Source organism: Thalassophryne amazonica, chromosome 13, assembly GCF_902500255.1.
Source record: "Thalassophryne amazonica chromosome 13, fThaAma1.1, whole genome shotgun sequence".
Lineage (NCBI taxonomy): Eukaryota > Metazoa > Chordata > Actinopteri > Batrachoidiformes > Batrachoididae > Thalassophryne > Thalassophryne amazonica.
In genome coordinates this window covers 70,597,278-70,615,478 of record NC_047115.1, presented here as the reverse complement: position 1 = coordinate 70,615,478, position 18,201 = coordinate 70,597,278, and the positions used below count along the sequence as shown (strand labels likewise).

Genomic DNA, 18,201 nt, shown 5'->3' with positions numbered 1-18,201 from the left:
GACTGTGTGCTCATCTCAATAATGCACTTTGTTTTTGATGCTATTCTGGTTTTTCTGTTTCCCATTTCTTCAGCTTTGTTAAATCTTTGTAAAAACATTGTAACTGTTAGAATGGCCTAAGCAGTGGGTCACCCCTCAGAGTCTGGTCTGCTTGAGATTTCTTCCTTAACATCATCAGATGGAGTTTTTTGTTACCACTGTTGCCTGTGTACTTCGTAAGGTTAGACCTTACTTGTGTGAAGCGCCTTGAGGCAGCTTTATTGTGATTTGGCGCTATATAAAACTAAATGAATTGAATGAAATTGAATTGACTGATCATCAGCAAGTTTTGTTCTTTGAAATTTAATTCCATAACTTGATATCTCACATTTGATTTTAGTTATTAGAAGATGTTTGGACTGTTTTATTTTCGGCAAAGGCTATACGCCTAACCGTTGGACAGATAAATATGTCTTATCTTATTCGCCCAACCGTGATCATGTATTTGACACGTTTTGTGCATCTAAACTACGCTTTTACACCACTTTTTAAGGCTCTATTGCGGCGTATATTTGACACATTTAACGGCGCCATGTTTAATTACTGCGAAAACACCGCAATGTATGAAAACAGACAAACTTCATAAGCATTTTGAATGGAATCCTGTTAACAACGACAAAACAGTTTTTGAACAAAATGCTGCTTGTTGGCTGTAAGATGGTGTTAGTTTGACACTGTTCCCTGGGTGTGATGAGCCAAACTGAAGCACTTTAGATCACAGCTCCTCCACGGGCTGCGAACCCTCCTGCAGCCGTCGAGAAAATATCCACCCTTTTTTCCCCTCCCGCGTTGAAACCGGAAGTGAATTTACAAGCGCGCTCATTGGTCGGTTGTGGTTGGGCGTATATGCTTGCAAATTTACTTTATTGACCCAACGGTTGGGCGTATAGCCACTCCTTTTAATGGTTGAACTGATGATAATAAATAAATAAATAAAATAACACTTTTCTATCAAAATTCTAGGATGCCTAAAACTTTTGTGCAGCATTTGGAGAGACAATCACCATATGTGAATGTGATTCACTGAGCAAAAACTGTTAGCATTCATTTATATTTAGTATTTTTAAACTGAGGTGTTGTCCATGCTCAAAGTTTGACCCCCTGATCAGACAAGTAATAATAATCAAAATAGTTGCATTAAAAGAGATATTTCGGTCAGAAAATCACAAACTATTTGACATCATAAAAACATCAAAATGTAAAAGTTGCTGAACAGCCAGAAAACCAAATGAGAACTCAAAACCATCTATGCACATAAAACAAATCAACAAACTGATTAAAATGATTTAAACCCACATGTGATTTGGTCATAGAGCCAGTGCAGCTCGCCTGCCACATGGGAGGATGTTTTCTTTCTTTCCAAATGTGGATTCAATCAGAATGGAAGGCCTGACCAGAATGTGCCACTCCACCCTTTGTGGGTTTGTGTGTTGGTATCGTGTGTGTGTGTGTGGGGGGGGGGGGGGGGGGGGGGGGATTACCATGTGTGCATTTCACTGTGAAACCTCTGATATTTAACTGCTGTTTTGAAGGAGGTTAAAAATAATCAGACAGAAAATACAGTGTGTTTGTTCAAGTGTGAGGATGCTGACAGAATCAGAAAAAACGAGAAAGGGCTTCTTTGTCTCCACCATCTGATGTGTTACCAGCCTTCATGGATGGATGACCTAATGCCTCCAACTAATGCCTCAAATACACACACAAAAAAAACTGCTTTCCTATGTACAAATACTTAATCTATATGACAGTGCAAAAACTACAATACTGGACTATAAATGATATGCAGAGAATAACTCACTGACTATTCCAATTTGCAGGATCACTTCCTGTGCAACTTACACTGATGACTTACTAAAGTGAATTTCAGCAGGACACACACAATTTCTCTCTCTATCTACTTTTTGATACGATTCATTAGGACTTTACTTTTACTAAAAGGGGGCCTTCATTCCACAATGAGTTGATGAATGCCATAATTTATGCTACAGTTTGAATTTTGTTTCAGCCCAGTGTGTGCTAAAGTGTCCACATTACAAAAATAAGACACACTTGTCAGGCTTAATGTCTCACCAAGTTGTTGAAGAAGAGTAAAAACGGACCTGGAACTTGTTATCCGCTTGCACAGGAAAACATACAGATGGTTGGTAGATATGATGGGTTCAGTCAGTATATTACAGTGAGGAAAAACAATAGAGCTGGACCAAAAATCTGCGGCAGCGCGAGCCGGCTGGAATGCTGTTGCGCTCCACGCCGCCTTTGTAAACAGACTGTCTCTGGTCCTTCTAAACATTGAGTGGAGCTCAAGACAGCCATAACAACAGCCTGCCAAGAAACACTCAGACACCAGATGAGGAAGCAGCAGACTGGTTTGATGAGATCATCCCATTCATCCAATGACCCACTGTCCAAAAATGAAACTCTTTCCTTGACCTCCAGAAAGATCTGACCTTGCAAAAAAACACGTTTTGAATCCAGCAACACAAAACAACTCTGCAAAGTCAAACTCACAAACTGAAAAATCAGTGGTAGATCAACAATACTGCTGAAATCTAAGTCTTCGCCAACACAAATAGCTTTGTGTTGGCGAAGTGGATTTTTCAATGGCACCAAAGCAATCTATGGCCTGTCCACCCAAGGGAAAGCACCTCTTTGAAGCAAAGATGGCCTGAGCCTGCTGAAGACCAAAGATGACATCAGTGCTCAATGGAACAAACACTTTGAAGACTTCTTGAACATCAACCCAATTACTGAGGAGGAGACAGTTCTCAACTATGTACCAAGACAAGACATCGGCCAAACCCCAACTCTTAAAGAAAAGGCATTAAAAACAACAAAGCACACGGGGAAGACAGCATTCCTGTTGAGGTTGTTAAAGTAGAAGAGCGGGTTCTCCAACACTAACTGCACCAACTCCTCATCAAAACCTGGACTCAAGAAGAAATGTCCACAAACCTGAAAGAATCAATGATTTTCACCATCTACAAGTGGAAAGGAGACAAGTCTGACTGTGGAAACCATTGGCGAATCTCCTTGCTGTTTACTGCAGGAAAGGTTCTTGCAAGGATTTCCAACAACCGTCTGAGATCACGAGCACAATACATCCTTCCTGAAACCCAGAGTGGCTTCTGACCACAAGAGAAACAGCAGACACTGTCTGCCAATTGCAAGAAAAGTGTCACGAGGAACACCAACCATTGTACCTCTTCTACACTGAATGGACAAAAGGTGGTTGACAGTGTGTCATGCCTATGTCTGTGAAAGTTACTGAACAAAACAGCCTGTCCAGAGAAATTTTAGCAGGATCCTAAGACTTCTCCATGATGACATGTACGCCACATTTCTGGTAAAAAAAAGTGAAGCCTTCAATATTCAAACAAGAATAAAGCAGGACTGTGTTATTGCTCCTACAATGTTCATCATTTTCGTGACCACAACCCACCACCTCATCAAGGACAAGGTGCTGCCATTAAATGATACTCTGTACAGAACGGATGGAAAGCTCTTCAACCTGAGCTGACTGAGAGCCAAGAAGAAAATCACCACCATTTTGCACCTGGACTTCCAATATAAGAAGAAAAATTGTGGCATCCTTGATGGAAGAAGGTCTTTAGAAAATCCTTGAAACCTTTGAAGAAGTCTAAATGAGACTGGTCTTTAACTTGAAGAAGTCACAGATCCTGCATCAGTCTCCACCCAATATAGTTAGTCCAAAGCTTCCTGCTGTGGGACTCCACGGAAAGGTCCAAGAGAACATGACCCACTTTCCATACCTGGGTAGCCATGTTCCAAACACCAACACTGACAACGAGATCCAACACCGATTCATGTGTTGCAAGGAACTTCTTTCGGCCAGTTTTGCATCCGTGGTTTCAACAAGACGAAAATCCTACTTTAGCAGTTGTCAATTCCAATGCTGCTATACAGATCTGTGACCTGGACCATCTCCCGCTGGCCCCTGAAGACCCCTGAGTGTTTCCACCATTGCTGCTTAAGGAGTACCCTCTGCATGAGGTGGGAAGACTACCACACCAACATCAACGTCCTGGCTGAAGCCAAACTCCAGATCATCGAGTGTGTCATCATCAAACCAGTGTCGGTGGGTGGGTCACATCTTTAGAATGGATGACAACCAACTTCCCAAGCAGCTCTTCTACTCCCAGCTGAGCAAAGGAAAATGGTTCAGAGGAGGGCAAAAGGAATGCGATAAGGACCTCCTGAACCACAACCTCAAGAGGTGGTCAATCAGATGGAAGACTTGGGAAGAACATTCAAGAAACTGAGCTAGTAAGCAAGCAATGATCCAAATGGAAATAAAAGTCTTCAAATAAATGTGGACAAACAGCAAGAGGAGAAAGAGGAAACAGAGAGGGCAAGAAATCTGTCAGAAACAGCACGCATCCCGACTGGGCCGAGTCAATCATCTCCAGGACAACAGTTCTGTCCAGAAATCGACCAAGAGACCATCTTCCTAGCCACTGAGGGATTACCATGACAATGAGGATAATGGTGCCCAAAATGTTCGCCTGATTAATATGTAAACTCGGGCATACAACTCCCACAAAACCTAATCAGCTCATCAACTTCCTAAAGGCTACCCATGTTGTGTATATACAAGTAAGTATGCCCCTTCGGTTGCTCCCTTGTTTTTTCACTTGGGGTCGCCACAGCGAATCCGAAGTGGATCTGCAAGTTATACGCTGGATACGCAACTCCACATTACATGGAGAAATGGGCAGGGGTGGGGTATGAACCAGGAACCTTCCGCACTGAACCCAAATGCATTAACCACTTGGCCACCACCCCTGTTGTGTATAAACAAGAGCTTAACATATATTCATCTTGACTTATGTTCATGTGTGTCTGCACACACCCTGACACACGAACAAATATTATGCCACAATGTGTGGCTAGGTCTCACAGAACAAGCCCCTCCCCTCCTTGTAAGTCTACATGTATTGATTTTGTGGACAGCACCGCCATCCTGTGGCTGAGATGCTGAAGTAAATGGCTAACTCTATAATTGGTCATCTTAAAAAGATTATATAAATTTAGTATCATAAACATATGCATATTTACCTCCACAGGGCTCCTAGTCTGCGTTTCTGGAGGCTTCTAATGATGTTTCCACCTGTTCAGTGGAATCAAGAACTGGTTTATATGGAATATTTCTGATTGACCTGTCTTAGTGGTTTTAGTGTTTATATGCACAGAAAGTAATTTTTGCCCCAAGTGAAAAGATGATCCCTAAAACATCTAAAAATAGAGTCTAGATTGAAAACTGTCATAGTTATCCTTTAATTCCTCTAAAAACCTTGTCTTTTCTTCATCATAAAGAGCAACCTTGCTGCAGTCAAAGAAGCTGACAGATAAATCTGGTGGTAAACTCCTCAGCCAGTATTTATCCATAGCCCCCACTCCAGATGAGACAGAATGTTGAGGCATCCCTTGGGAAGTGTGGTGCTCGGCAGCTGGTCAATTGCAAAACTGAAACGCCAGTTTGGGCACAGAAGTGACATCTTTCACCAAAACATCAAATCTGGGCTTGCATCTCAGATGTACCTTCTGGCAAATTGTAGTTGAACTTTCAGGTCTTCTTTTTAAGAAAACCCTCCTCTATACCACTTCATCATGAAGCTGTATAACTGGTGATACAAAATGCAAAACATGTACTGTGCACAATGTCTCCAATCACAGCCAGAGAAGCCGATAACTTCTCCTGGGTTATCTTGGTTTGGTGGCCTCACTGTTTTCCTCCTTGAATGGTCACTCAATTTTTGAGAACTGTCTACTCCACACAGATTTACCATAGACTGCCATACTGCTTGTATTTCTTCATAAAGCCCTGATCCCACAGAATAATGAAGGATGAATAATGAGCCACGTAGCATGTTTTTTTGGTACAAGTGGAGTTATTCAACAATCGTGGGAGAAAAGTGGCTCTTAGAGGCAGAATATTTGGCTAAAGAGGCTCATCTCTGAGCGTGGCGCTAATTTCAAGAAGTTCAAAATTTAGCAACAAGTTTGTGTACGAGGTACTACGAGGACAAATGACGATTTTAGAGGCATGTTTGTAGTGAGGACAAGGCTGTTAAAAGCCTATAATCTGAGCACCTGGCAGTTACGAGGACAGGTCAGGCTATTTTGACTCAACCCTCTTGTGCACTACAATCCCACCTGCTTTGTATGCTGGATGCTACATATAAAATAATTATTTTGTAGCGGATTAATCATTTTCTGTCAGTTTGGATGTTGAAAACATCTCTAATTGCTTCTGGAATCACAAAGGACTGTTTCATCTGGAGCTTTTTCGTAATGTTTATACTGTAATAGCTTGGTAAAACAGTTGCATGTTCATTCCTTCTTTATAAGCAGCTGTAAAAAGTATGTTTATGATAGATTTAACATCTTGTTATAATGGATCAGATGAGGTGTGCTCTGTGCGCACTTACGCAGTGACTCAGAACGCAAGCGTGCAAAAGAGCGATTTTGCAGACAATAACAGACGAACACAAGTTAAAAGTTGGATCACCGGTGTCAAAATGACTGTAAGCCGCAGAAGAAATAAAGCCAGCGAGAAGAAGCACAGAGGCAACTGTCCAGGCACCCATGGTTTAGTTCTGGCTGGTCTATGGATGGGTTTTGTGTTGTGTTGTGGGGTTTGTTTTTTGGGGGGGGAGGGTAGTGATCCACACTGTGTGGGTGTATATAATTAAAGCTGCCACCTCACTGTGGTGTCTTTTTTTTTTTTGGTCACAGAGAGCTGGGTGCAAACGCAGAACTGCTGCATTTAATGACTCTGGAACACAGGTGAACTGCAGCCTGACGCAGGGATGTGCACACTGGCAGGACAGTGCAGGAGCATCTTTTTTTGGACTGCATTTAAAAACTGTGACAACATCTTGAACGGACGCTGTGAACTGAAACCACACACTTTAAAAGGGACCAAGTGTAGGAGGGCTGGAGGTTTGGACCAAACTCATACCGAAACGTGTTCCAATGTCGCATTATATGGCGCTACATGGATCATATGTGGCTTGACGTGGATCATACGTGGCGTGGGTTCAAATAACAAGTCATGGCTCATAAGAGGCTGATACCTGGCACACACGAGGTGCTTAGAGGCACATAGAGGTTTCTTCATAGCGGATACGTGATAGATTTGTATGTGGATCATTATTCAAATAATCACTGACAAATCCATACGTGGCTCATTATCCATGCCTTTATTATTTGGTGGGACTGAGGCTTCATGTAAATGTAGATGTAAATAAAGTCCAAGACATACTCAGTGACATGGAAAAGTTCATGTGTCCATCCCCTAACTTGTCTGAGGAAAACTGGCAATAATATTAATTATTTGCAGGTGTTATATCAAAGTGGCACATTACTCAACCCATCATCTTTGCGTTTATATTTTTAATTATTTTATATCAAGTTGTAGAGATGTGCTTTGAGTTTGAGTTTAAGGATGATAATTTTAGAATTTTTTTTTTTGTTGTTTTTGTATTTGAAAGAGCATAAACAAATTAAAATACATGAAATACCAAGGGGCCAAATACTTTTGGACTGACCTGTATATGATAGGACTATCTCAAAACTCAATCAAACAAACAGACTAAATGCTGACAGCGATTTCTTCTGATGAATGTGGGCTGTTAAGAGCATATTCAGTCAAGTACAACAGGTGTAAAAACTCAGAGGAATATTTCAGTTTTAAAAATAAATGAACATCAACCCACAGTTAGAATAGGACACTGTGACATACTTTTGTAAACCACATCCAGAGAGATATTAGGGTTTGTTTTTGTTTTTTTTTTGCAGTGAGGTATATCCAAACCCCCACACTTAAAAAAAAAAGAACAATAGCGAACTGTCACTGGGCAAGTGGGAACCACTGAGAAAAGTAAAAATCTCTCCAGAAGGAATGATGTTAACAAGATGAGCTCATGGTATTTAAGAGTCAACTGACCCAAATGGAAGGGTCAGTCTACAAAAAAACGACATGATAAACACACATTTTACAAGCTGATGTAGGAAAGAAGAAAAAAATGCAGTCAGCATATTCTCATAGACTAACTGACACTGGAGCCATTTCAGGTTATTATTATACCCCCATCACACATGCCGGAATGAGGCTGAATGGCGTCAGAATGACAATTCAGCCCATATCCAAAAAGTGTACAGTTGCAGTTCAACAGCCATCTGCAAGAGTTCACACAATTGGCCAAAATCGCCAGTGGCCCCAAGTGTGTTGCACATGTTCAAAACCCTCCGGGCCCCGTCGAGATGGTACATCTATCCGACGGCGGCCCATGTGCAATCTGGGCACCATTTGGCCGCAATTTACATATTCTTATGGCGGAAAACAGGATCTGAAACGATTTGAGCGCGTACGAGGAAACCTCAAAATGGATCTGGCACAGCAAAGCCTGCAGATATGACCTGCACGTCTTTATTTCATTTTATTTTTTTATTTATTTGATTTTATTTATATAGCGCCAAATCAATCAATCAATCAATCAATTTTTTTTTTATATAGCGCCAAATCACAACAAACAGTTGCCCCAAGGCGCTTTATATTGTAAGGCAAGGCCATACAATAATTATGTAAAACCCCAACGGTCAATGACCCCCTGTGAGCAAGCACTTGGCTACAGTGGGAAGGAAAAACTCCCTTTTAACAGGAAGAAACCTCCAGCAGAACCAGGCTCAGGGAGGAGCAGTCTTCTGCTGGGACTGGTTGGGGCTGAGGGAGAGAACAACAAAGTTGCCTCAAGGTGCTTCACACAAGTAAGGTCTAACCTTACCAACCCCCAGAGCAAGCACACAGTGGTAAGGAAAAACTACCTCTGAGGACGAAACCTCAAGCAGACCAGGCTCAAAGGGGTGACAATCTGGTTGGGCCATGCTACAGACACAAATTACAAAACAAATATACAGGAAATGTTGCCGGTGCACAGGACAGGAGGGTTTCAGAAACAGACACCACACCCATCTCTGGATGGAGCCACACCTCAAACAGAGAAAAAAAAAAACTGAATCAGACATCGGAAAGACAACAAATACAGTGTAATTTGTCAGCATTAAGCAACAAAAGAAATACTAAGGTGATCGCCGGCCACTAGCCCTAAGCTTCACTAAAAGACCCAGAATTTAGATAAAGTTGAGGCCGCGGCCTGCTCCGTTTCCTAATAAAATGAATTAAAAGAGTAAAACGTGTAGTAACATACTATGCCACTATGCCAGGCATACGAAAGGGAAAATAAGTGCGTCTTAAGTCTGGACTTGAAAGTCTCTACAGAATCTAACTGTTTTATTGATGCAGGGAGATCATTCCACAGAACAGGGGCACGATAAGAGAAAGCTCTGTGACCCGCAGACTTTTTATTCACCCTAGGGACACAAAGTAGTCCTGCACCCTGTGAACGCAGAGCCCGGGCTGGTACGTAGGTTTTAATTAGATTAGCTAAGTAGGGAGGTTCTAGTCTGTGAGCAATTTTACAGGCTAGTAGCAGAACCTAAAAATCTGATCTCACTGGGTCAGGAAGCCAGTGAAGAGATGGTAAAATGGGTGTAATGTGGTCGAACTTTCTGTTTCGTGTCAAAAGTCTGGCAGCAGCATTTTGAACCAATTGGAGACCCCTAATGCTGGACTGTGGTAAGCCAGTAAAAAGAACATTACAGTAGTCCAATCTACAAGAGATAAACGCATGAATCAGGGTTTCAGCATCAGCCACAGACAGGATAGGACGAATCTTCGCAATATTTCGCAGGTGGATCTGCACGGCAAAGCCTGTCGGTATGACCTGCACGTTCCACATATAATAATGCCCCCCCCCTGGACAGCAAAGGAACTGTTGATATGTATGTGGCATGCTTCATCATGTACACTGAATGTGAACAGCAGCTATCAAACCGAAAGCGAAGCATACAAATTAAAATCCTGATTCAGAATTTGGATCATCTCCAAAATTCAGTGGAGTCTTCCCTGGCCTAATATCTATTTGTGATGCAAATGTCATCAAAATCCATGCGGTAGTTTTGATGTAATCCTGCTAACAGACAGACAGACAAACAAACAAATAAACGCAGATAACTTTATTACGTCCTTGGAGGATATAATTATATAAACACATGATGGTCAGTAAGATCCAATCGCTGCATTTGTGTTGATGTTGATCTGGTAAACAGGTGACACCCGTAAACAGGTAACACCATTAAACGGCTGGGTGTCATGTCTCTTATGTTAAGATTGTTGTTTGGAGTTGTTTGGACATCTTACTGTAGTAACAACCAGCTTGGCCCACAGTCAATTCAATTTATTTCATTTGATAGAGAGAGAGAGCGCCAAATCACAGTGAAGGTGCCTCAGGGCGCTTCACACAAGTATGGTCTAACCTTACCAACCCCTAGAGCAAGTACACAGGTGACAGTGGTAAGGAAAAACTCCCTCTGATGATTTGAGGATGAAACCTCAAGCAAACCAGACTCAAAGGGGTGACCCACTGCTTAGGTCATAATAATGATACTAATAATACTAATAATAATAATAATAATAATAATAATAATACTACAGAGGAACATAAAATTTCTGAGAATTATTAAGTCCATGCAGACGTCCAGGAGAGCGCCTGTTGGTTGGGCAGGGAAGGGGAGGGGGCGGGGATTGAGTCTTCAGTCCAACAAATAATTAAAATCGGGCAGGTTTTTAATTTTTACTGTTTCCTGGTAATCTAAAATTTTATTGCAAATTTAAAATCAAAGCCTTTTCTTTTAAAATGAACTTTTAATGTCATCTTGCCTCACCTGTAGTCCACTTAGTGACCACACCCCACCTACAGCACTGAGTGAGTTCCCACTTTTGGAATCACTGATCCATACAAACATATGAAAACTTATTTTGTTTTTGTTAAGGTCCCATGAACCTTTAAAAAAATATCAAAAACAAAACAGCAACATCATTGTCACCTTCAATGGAGCCAATTATATCAATGTGCAATTATATCAATGTGCAAGTCCATAAATGTAAATTTATTCTCCCCACAAAAGTCAATGTATAGAGACAAAAGTACCATCACAAAAAAACAGGGTACAACAATGCCCTCTAAGTAAAAGGCAGAAGCCACTTCAGAATACAACACATCTTACACATTACATTAAGTCCACATTGCAGAAAAAGAAGCTGGTGTAGTTCAACAATATATTTATATATGGCTTCTAAATTACACACTGCACATTATTTAAACTTTAATGCTGTGTTTGATGATACTGAGTGGAAAAACGCTTCAAAAGCAGTTAAAATCAACATGTTAAGTATAATGGGTCAGGCCAAAAATATGCAGCAGAGACTTAAACATGTCCAAAAGCCACCAAACCAAATCTTTCTTCCAAGTCCGTACCAAACTCTGTGCTGCTGTCCAGCTGTGCTTACAGTGACTCTGTAATTGGCTAGAGCTGGGTCAATCCCATCATGCAGTGCGTGGTGGAGCCCTGTGGCCAGACTGCTGTTTACATTAGAGCTCTAATCAGTCTCCCTGGAGAGCGGCTTCAGATCTAGGCCACTGAGCAGTAAGGGTCGGCCCAGTGTCGGCCATCTGGGAGAGACGGCTGCCCTGAACCCACCATACACAGCAAAACGCTTCTCACACTTGAAGACTGGGTTATTTACTGCATAGCCCGTGTACAGACCAAATATAAATACCTGCTCATGATCTTATATGAAATTATAAGAACTGATGGTTGTATGATCTTAATTTTGGTATTGAATTATTTGCAAGATGCAAGTTTCTCTAAACTTTAATGGAATATTTTGCCAGGAACTGAAATGACCAAAAACCACAAAACCCACTCAATGCTATCATCTCACAAACCACAGATGCAAGAGAAAAGATCTTGAGCATCATCCAAATTCCTTTTGACCCAATTAAACATGTTTTTTTTTGTTTTTGTTGGTTGTGTTTTTCAAGGGCAATTGAAATAAAGTTGTAGGATTTATGCACAGGAAGCTGAAAAAGTGAGCTGCGATGGACCTGAGAGTGGATAACCAGCCGTTTGTGACTCACCATCTGTGGTCCAGTTACCCACAGACTGCTTACAGATGAATGAAAGCACTTTGTTCCTTAAACCTTAAACCTAGTCCCACCACAGTTATGGCAGATGACGGTTTGGTCACGATAGGCACCTCTACTGTACTGTCACATTGGGCTGGCTATTATGAACAGTTGCATAAGGATGATCTTCCTGCTGGAATGTAAGACATCTTCAATGCCAAGGTCTTTATGGCTGATCAGTCAACTGCAAACCACCAAATGGTAGTGAAATCATCATGGCTGTAAAAAAAAAAAGAAAAAAAAAAAAGAAAAAAAAAGGTATGGGCAGGGAATGCTCCAAGGATCTGCAGTATTAGAGCTGAACTCCTTCAAGTGGGTAGAGATTTTGCTTTCTTGGCATCTTTGTTTCAATATGGGAGATGGATACCACACACAGATGCATATAACAGAGTCTATCAATCAATCAATCAATCAATCAATTTTTTTATATAGCGCCAAATCACAACAAACAGTTGCCCCAAGGCGCTTTATATTGTAAGGCAAGGCCATACAATAATTATGTAAAACCCCAACGGTCAAAACGACCCCCTGTGAGCAAGCACTTGGCTACAGTGGGAAGGAAAAACTCCCTTTTAACAGGAAGAAACCTCCAGCAGAACCAGGCTCAGGGAGGGGCAGTCTTCTGCTGGGACTGGTTGGGGCTGAGGGAGAGAACCAGGAAAAAGACATGCTGTGGAGGGGAGCAGAGATCGATCACTAATGATTAAATGCAGAGTGGTGCATACAGAGCATCATCATGGCTCTGTGCATAGGCCACATAGAGTTTAGGGAAAAAAAAAAACCTCCAATTTTAAACATTTAATTATTGTTACATCCACAGCATTTTAACAAACTACTGAATAAATATGCTGAGTTCTGCAGGTGGAATGTGCAGAGAGCTGTGAGCACAGTTGTCTGAGTACATTCAGCCAGCAGAACGCAATATAATTATTCACCAGTTTGTTAAAATACCATGGTATATGCTTTATATGCCAGTTAGTGGCTTTATTCAGCTTTGTTGGCTAGCAAGGTGTGCTAGGCTAGTTAATGGCTAAATTAACGGTAGCTCTTCTGGCTATAGTTAGCCAACATTCGGGATTTACACTTTTTTTTACATGATGTAGATTTTTAATGGTTCTTCAGTTTAAATTGTTCTTTACCGTTTTTTTTTTTTATCTAAGTTTGGGTTTTTCATTATAAAGCATGTAGGGTATGGAATTTGTCTTCATATAGTAGCAATCCATAACCTAGCTAGCAGGGTGAACTTTAGATAGAAACCTAAAACAAATAATATCACAGCTTCTGTTTCTATAATAACATAATAACTATAATATAATAACTTTTCTCTCCTGTGTAAACACTCAAAGTTCAAACCTTAGTAGAAAAAAAATAGAACGTTTTCCTACAAATAATTATGATGGCTTTTAGAACTAACAAATTTAATTTTAACTATCAACCTACGAGGTTGGACACCTAAGAAATTATTAATAGTGACTCACCAGTATTTCACAGTTCCTCTGACCGTGCCTCTTCGTCGTGTTGCCGCTCCGCTGTCCGGATTGGCTGATTACTCGGGTGGTATGAAAAATATTACCCGTCCGCGAAAAGGGTGTATTACTATTTATTCTTTAGTGTTTTATCCAATCATATTGGCGTATCATTTATAGGTATATGATAATATGTAGTAACTATATTTCTTGTATATGTTGTTTACTTCTCTGTTTGTATAAATGTCACTCATATACATGCTGTCCATATTCTTGCGCCGCTTAGGTGGGCAGGGAGAGTTCCCATGGGATAAAAAAGCTTTTTAACCTACCATCCCTGGTTCTCAAGACCAGGCACCTAAGTAGGGTTCCACCTTAGATTTGGAATGTATAATAGAAGACATACCTTACTGAATTTTCATGGAGGTAACGACAATTAAATGTCTGAAACAACAGCTTGTTTTTCTGTTTAATTGCCATTTTTAGTTATCGTTAGTGCGAGTAATTGAATGTACTCCTGAGCTACCACTGTCACAAGACAGGAGAAAGGATTACAGCAAGAAATTATTTAAAAGGTCATGTCTGGGTTTGAAGAACTTCTCATTTACAGTGAGAGTGGTAGATACATGGAACAGCCTGCTAGAGGACACAGTAATAGCACTGAGCGCAATAACTTATAAAAACAGATTAGACAAACACAGGAGAAATTATGACTAAACATGATATAGACACCATTAAATAAATCAATATATGAATATACTGCTATTAGAGTACTGAGTTTTCTTCCATGTATATTAGCTCTGGACAAGCCCCGCACATGCGTCCTGTAATTTAAGTGGCTGATTTCATTTATATTGCACGTATGGCCATGAACACATGTAACGTTCTCATTTACATATTACTATCTACGTCACATTACTGTCCACAATATCAATTGTGCATTTACTCTTGGTAAATCACCCGCAAAACTGCCTCGACCCCAATGAGCAAAAGTTTGGATTGCTCATACAATTTAGCACTCTATCTGGGATTTTAGTAAATCAGGTCCTTGAAGTACTCCAAATGTAGCAGAGCACAGCAGAAGAGAAACAACTCTGGGCCACAACTCCCCTTGTGATGATTTTGAAATTCACAGATTTACATATTTAAATACTTTTGGTCAAACCAACCTTGTCAGTGGTGAGTTCTCGAATCTTGATGATCTGAACTCTGAACTTCATGAGCAGCGCCTCTAGGACCAAGCATTTCCCCTTCCAGTCCTCTTGTCCCATGGACTCCTCCCCTTCCGCCATACTGCCTGTGAGAGGAAAGCATGAAAATACTCGTACATGGACATGCTGCATTAAATAAAGTGATCACTTCTATGTCTTTTCATTCATCTGCTTGCGCTAGTAGTTGCCACAGCAGCTCATCAGTTTCCATCTCGTGCTGTCCGGTACAACTTTTTGTCACAACAATCACCTGCAGGTCCTCCCTAACTATATCCATAAACATCCACTTTGTTCTTCTTCTCCTCCCTCCTGTTTGCTCCATTCAGTCACAAATTTTCTCTTCCTCCCAACTTATCCTTCCATCACAAATCACTCCTGCTACTCTTCTTCACCCACTTCATCCTGCTTGATCTCTCACTGTCAACACACTGTCAATTACTGTGAAAAATTGACCCCAAGTATTTAAACTCATTCACACAGGTACTCTGTCTGGATACTGACTCATAATGACTCTACTTCTCTCCAGAGCATACAACCTGCCCCCTATTGTCACTACAGATCACATTACTAATTTTGGGTTCAGCACAGATGTTTCATTTTGGATCCGCATGTTGATTTGGCACAGGCGTGAAGGTGAGCTTGAACTGGGGTTCCTTCTGTTTTGAAGACATCATTATATTAACTGAAAACATCAAAGTTGATGTAGACTCTTTTCTGAAGTCGTCTGTCAACCTGTTCATCCCTACTGCAAAGAAGAAAATGCTCACAGCTAAAATCCACCTTGAAGTCATTCTGACTGCACATCTCACCACACTGACTCAGCTTATACTCATATCTACAACCACAATTCCAATGAAGCTGGGACATTGTGTGAAATGTAAATAAAAACAGAATAAAATGATTTGCAAATACTCTTCAACCTTTATTCAATTGAATACACCACAAAGACAAGATATTTAATGTTCAAACTAATAAACTTTATTGTTTTTGTGCAAATATCGGCTCATTTTGAAATGGATGCCTGCAACACGTTTCAAAAAAGCTGGGACAGGGGTAACAAAAGACTGAGAAAGTTGATAAATGCTCAAAGAACACCTGTCTGGACCATTCCACAGGTGAACAGGTTAATTGGAAACAGGTAAGTGTCATGATCGGGTATAAAAGGAGCATCCCAAAAGGCTCAGCCATTCACAAGCAAAGATGGGGTGAGGATCACCACTTAGTGAACAACTGTGTGAAAAAATAGTCCAACAGTTTAAGAACAATGTTCAATTGCAAGGAATTTAGTGATTTCATCATCTACAGTCCATAATATAATCAGAAGATTCAGAGAATCTGGAGAACTTTCTACACCAGGGGTGGCCAAGTTCAGTCCTCGAGAGCCACCTTCCTGACACTCTTAGTTGTCTCCCTGCTCCAACACACCTGAATCCAATGAAAGGCTCGTTAACGAGCCTTTCATGGGCAACTTACACATCTTACATATATATTACTCTGGAATAAAGATGACAGACAGTGTTTGACATACGAGGGTAGGCTGAAAAGTTCTAAGGCTCACCAAGAAGGAGAAATGCCATTTCAATAAAACTTGGCATGTATTAAGTTCAACTCTTCTGATGACTGTGTTATTTTCTTGCAGGTTGTGAGGTAGTTTGTGGTTCATAGGCAAGTTTGAAAGTTCGCGGTAGAGGGAAACGGCAAAAATGGACAAAATCTGGCATCGCGGTGTGATTAAGTACCTGCATAAGAAGGGGTTAAAGCCCAAGGACATTCATGCGGATATGGTTGCTACATTAGGGGATGAAGCTCCCTCAGTGCAGAAGTGGGCAGCTGCATTTAAGAGGGGCAGAGAGAGCCTTGAAGACGACCCAAGGTGTGGGTGGCCTGCAACAGCCACAACCCAGAAAAACATTGACCTTGTTCATGAAATGGTGATGGACGACAGACGATCGATGATTAATCAGCTAGGAGATGCTGTGGGAATATCCCGTGAGAGAATTGAACACATTCTGCATGAATAACTTGGAATGTCAAACGTGTCAGCTTGGTGGATGCCACGTCTTCTGACGCCTGATCAGAAACGCACCAGGCTAGTCATGTCGAGGGCAAACTTGGCGCAATTTGAAGAGGATCCAGCCAATTACATGGAACATTGTCTTACCCAGGATGAGTGTTGGGTTCACCACTTTGAACCAGAGACAAAAAAACAATCAATGCAGTGGAAACATCCAAGGTCACCACCTCCAAAGAAGGCCAAGGTCGTTTCGTCTGCGGGGATGGTCATGGTTTCAGTTTTCTGGGATACCAAGGGCATTGTGTTCGTGGACTATCTTGAAAAGGGACAAACCATAAATGGACAGTACTATTCTAACCTACTGAGACAGTTACGCGAGGCTATCAAAAAGAAGCGACCAGGAAAGCTGACGGAAGGGGTGCTGTTCCATCAAGACAATGCCCCAGCTCACAAGTCAACAGTGGCCATGGCCACTATCCATGAGTGTGGATTCGAACTGGTAGATCACTCACCATACTCCCCTGACTTGGCACCCTTGGACTTTCATCTGTTCCCAAACCTGAAAACAAACTTGGCTGGGAAGCACTATCAGAGCAATGATGAGGTGATGGCTGCTGTTGAGGACTATTTTGACTCTCAAGATGAAAGCTTCTATGCCACGGGAATCGAAGCACTCAAGCACCGCTGGAAGAAGTGTGTGGAGTTACAGGGAGACTATGTAGAAAAATAACCCTGAATTTGTTCAATTCGACAACCGCATCATAGTCAGCCTTAGAACTTTTCAGCCTACCCTCGTAAGCAGGATTATAAAGCGCAAACAGGAATCGATTGCAATGATTCCAATTGAAAATAATGGAGAAGCAACCTGGGCTTCTTCTGGCATTTTTACATAAAACAAACACAATAACATCTATAAACCCAGAGAATATATTCACAAGAGTTTTAGGCACAATATACAAAGAGATTAATGCTGTTGTCCGTGTGGAGCCTGATCAGAGCGTCTCAAATGCATTTCTTCTGTTGTGAATGTACTGAGATTACCCATAATGTACTTTGTGGAGACAGCACGTCCACACTAAAACCTTCAAAATTAGTACATTACTTTAAAACTAAAACATATATATCTGATATTTTCACTTTATAAAACTTCAGATGTGACGTTAATTTAAATAACATGTCCAAAATTAGTTTGGTTAAAATTTTAACCATAAGTTAAAACTGTATACCTCTGGATGATTTGGGTGATATTGCCAGCATATCAGTAAGGGGTTAAAAGAAATGAGCTTTTTTATTTTTTGTGACCGGTTCTCCTTTGCAAACAGAGGAGAGCTGGTTCCAGAAGAAACCACTCTATCCTCTGC

At 41.0% G+C, this 18,201-nt stretch overlaps 1 protein-coding gene across 2 annotated transcripts in view; it reads right to left on the bottom strand.

Annotated features, from left to right (window-relative positions):
* plekhh2 (pleckstrin homology domain containing, family H (with MyTH4 domain) member 2) overlaps positions 1-18,201 on the bottom strand; it is a 113,623-nt gene that overhangs the window by 80,857 nt on the left and 14,565 nt on the right. The window contains exon 2 of one of the 2 annotated variants that reach the window (XM_034184853.1): positions 14,785-14,908. In XM_034184853.1, coding sequence (XP_034040744.1) covers positions 14,785-14,907 — 123 coding nt within the window. In that variant the 5' untranslated portion in view covers position 14,908. Of the gene's footprint in view, positions 1-14,784; positions 14,913-18,201 lie in introns of both variants that reach the window. The other variant, XM_034184852.1, reaches the window with a different exon arrangement.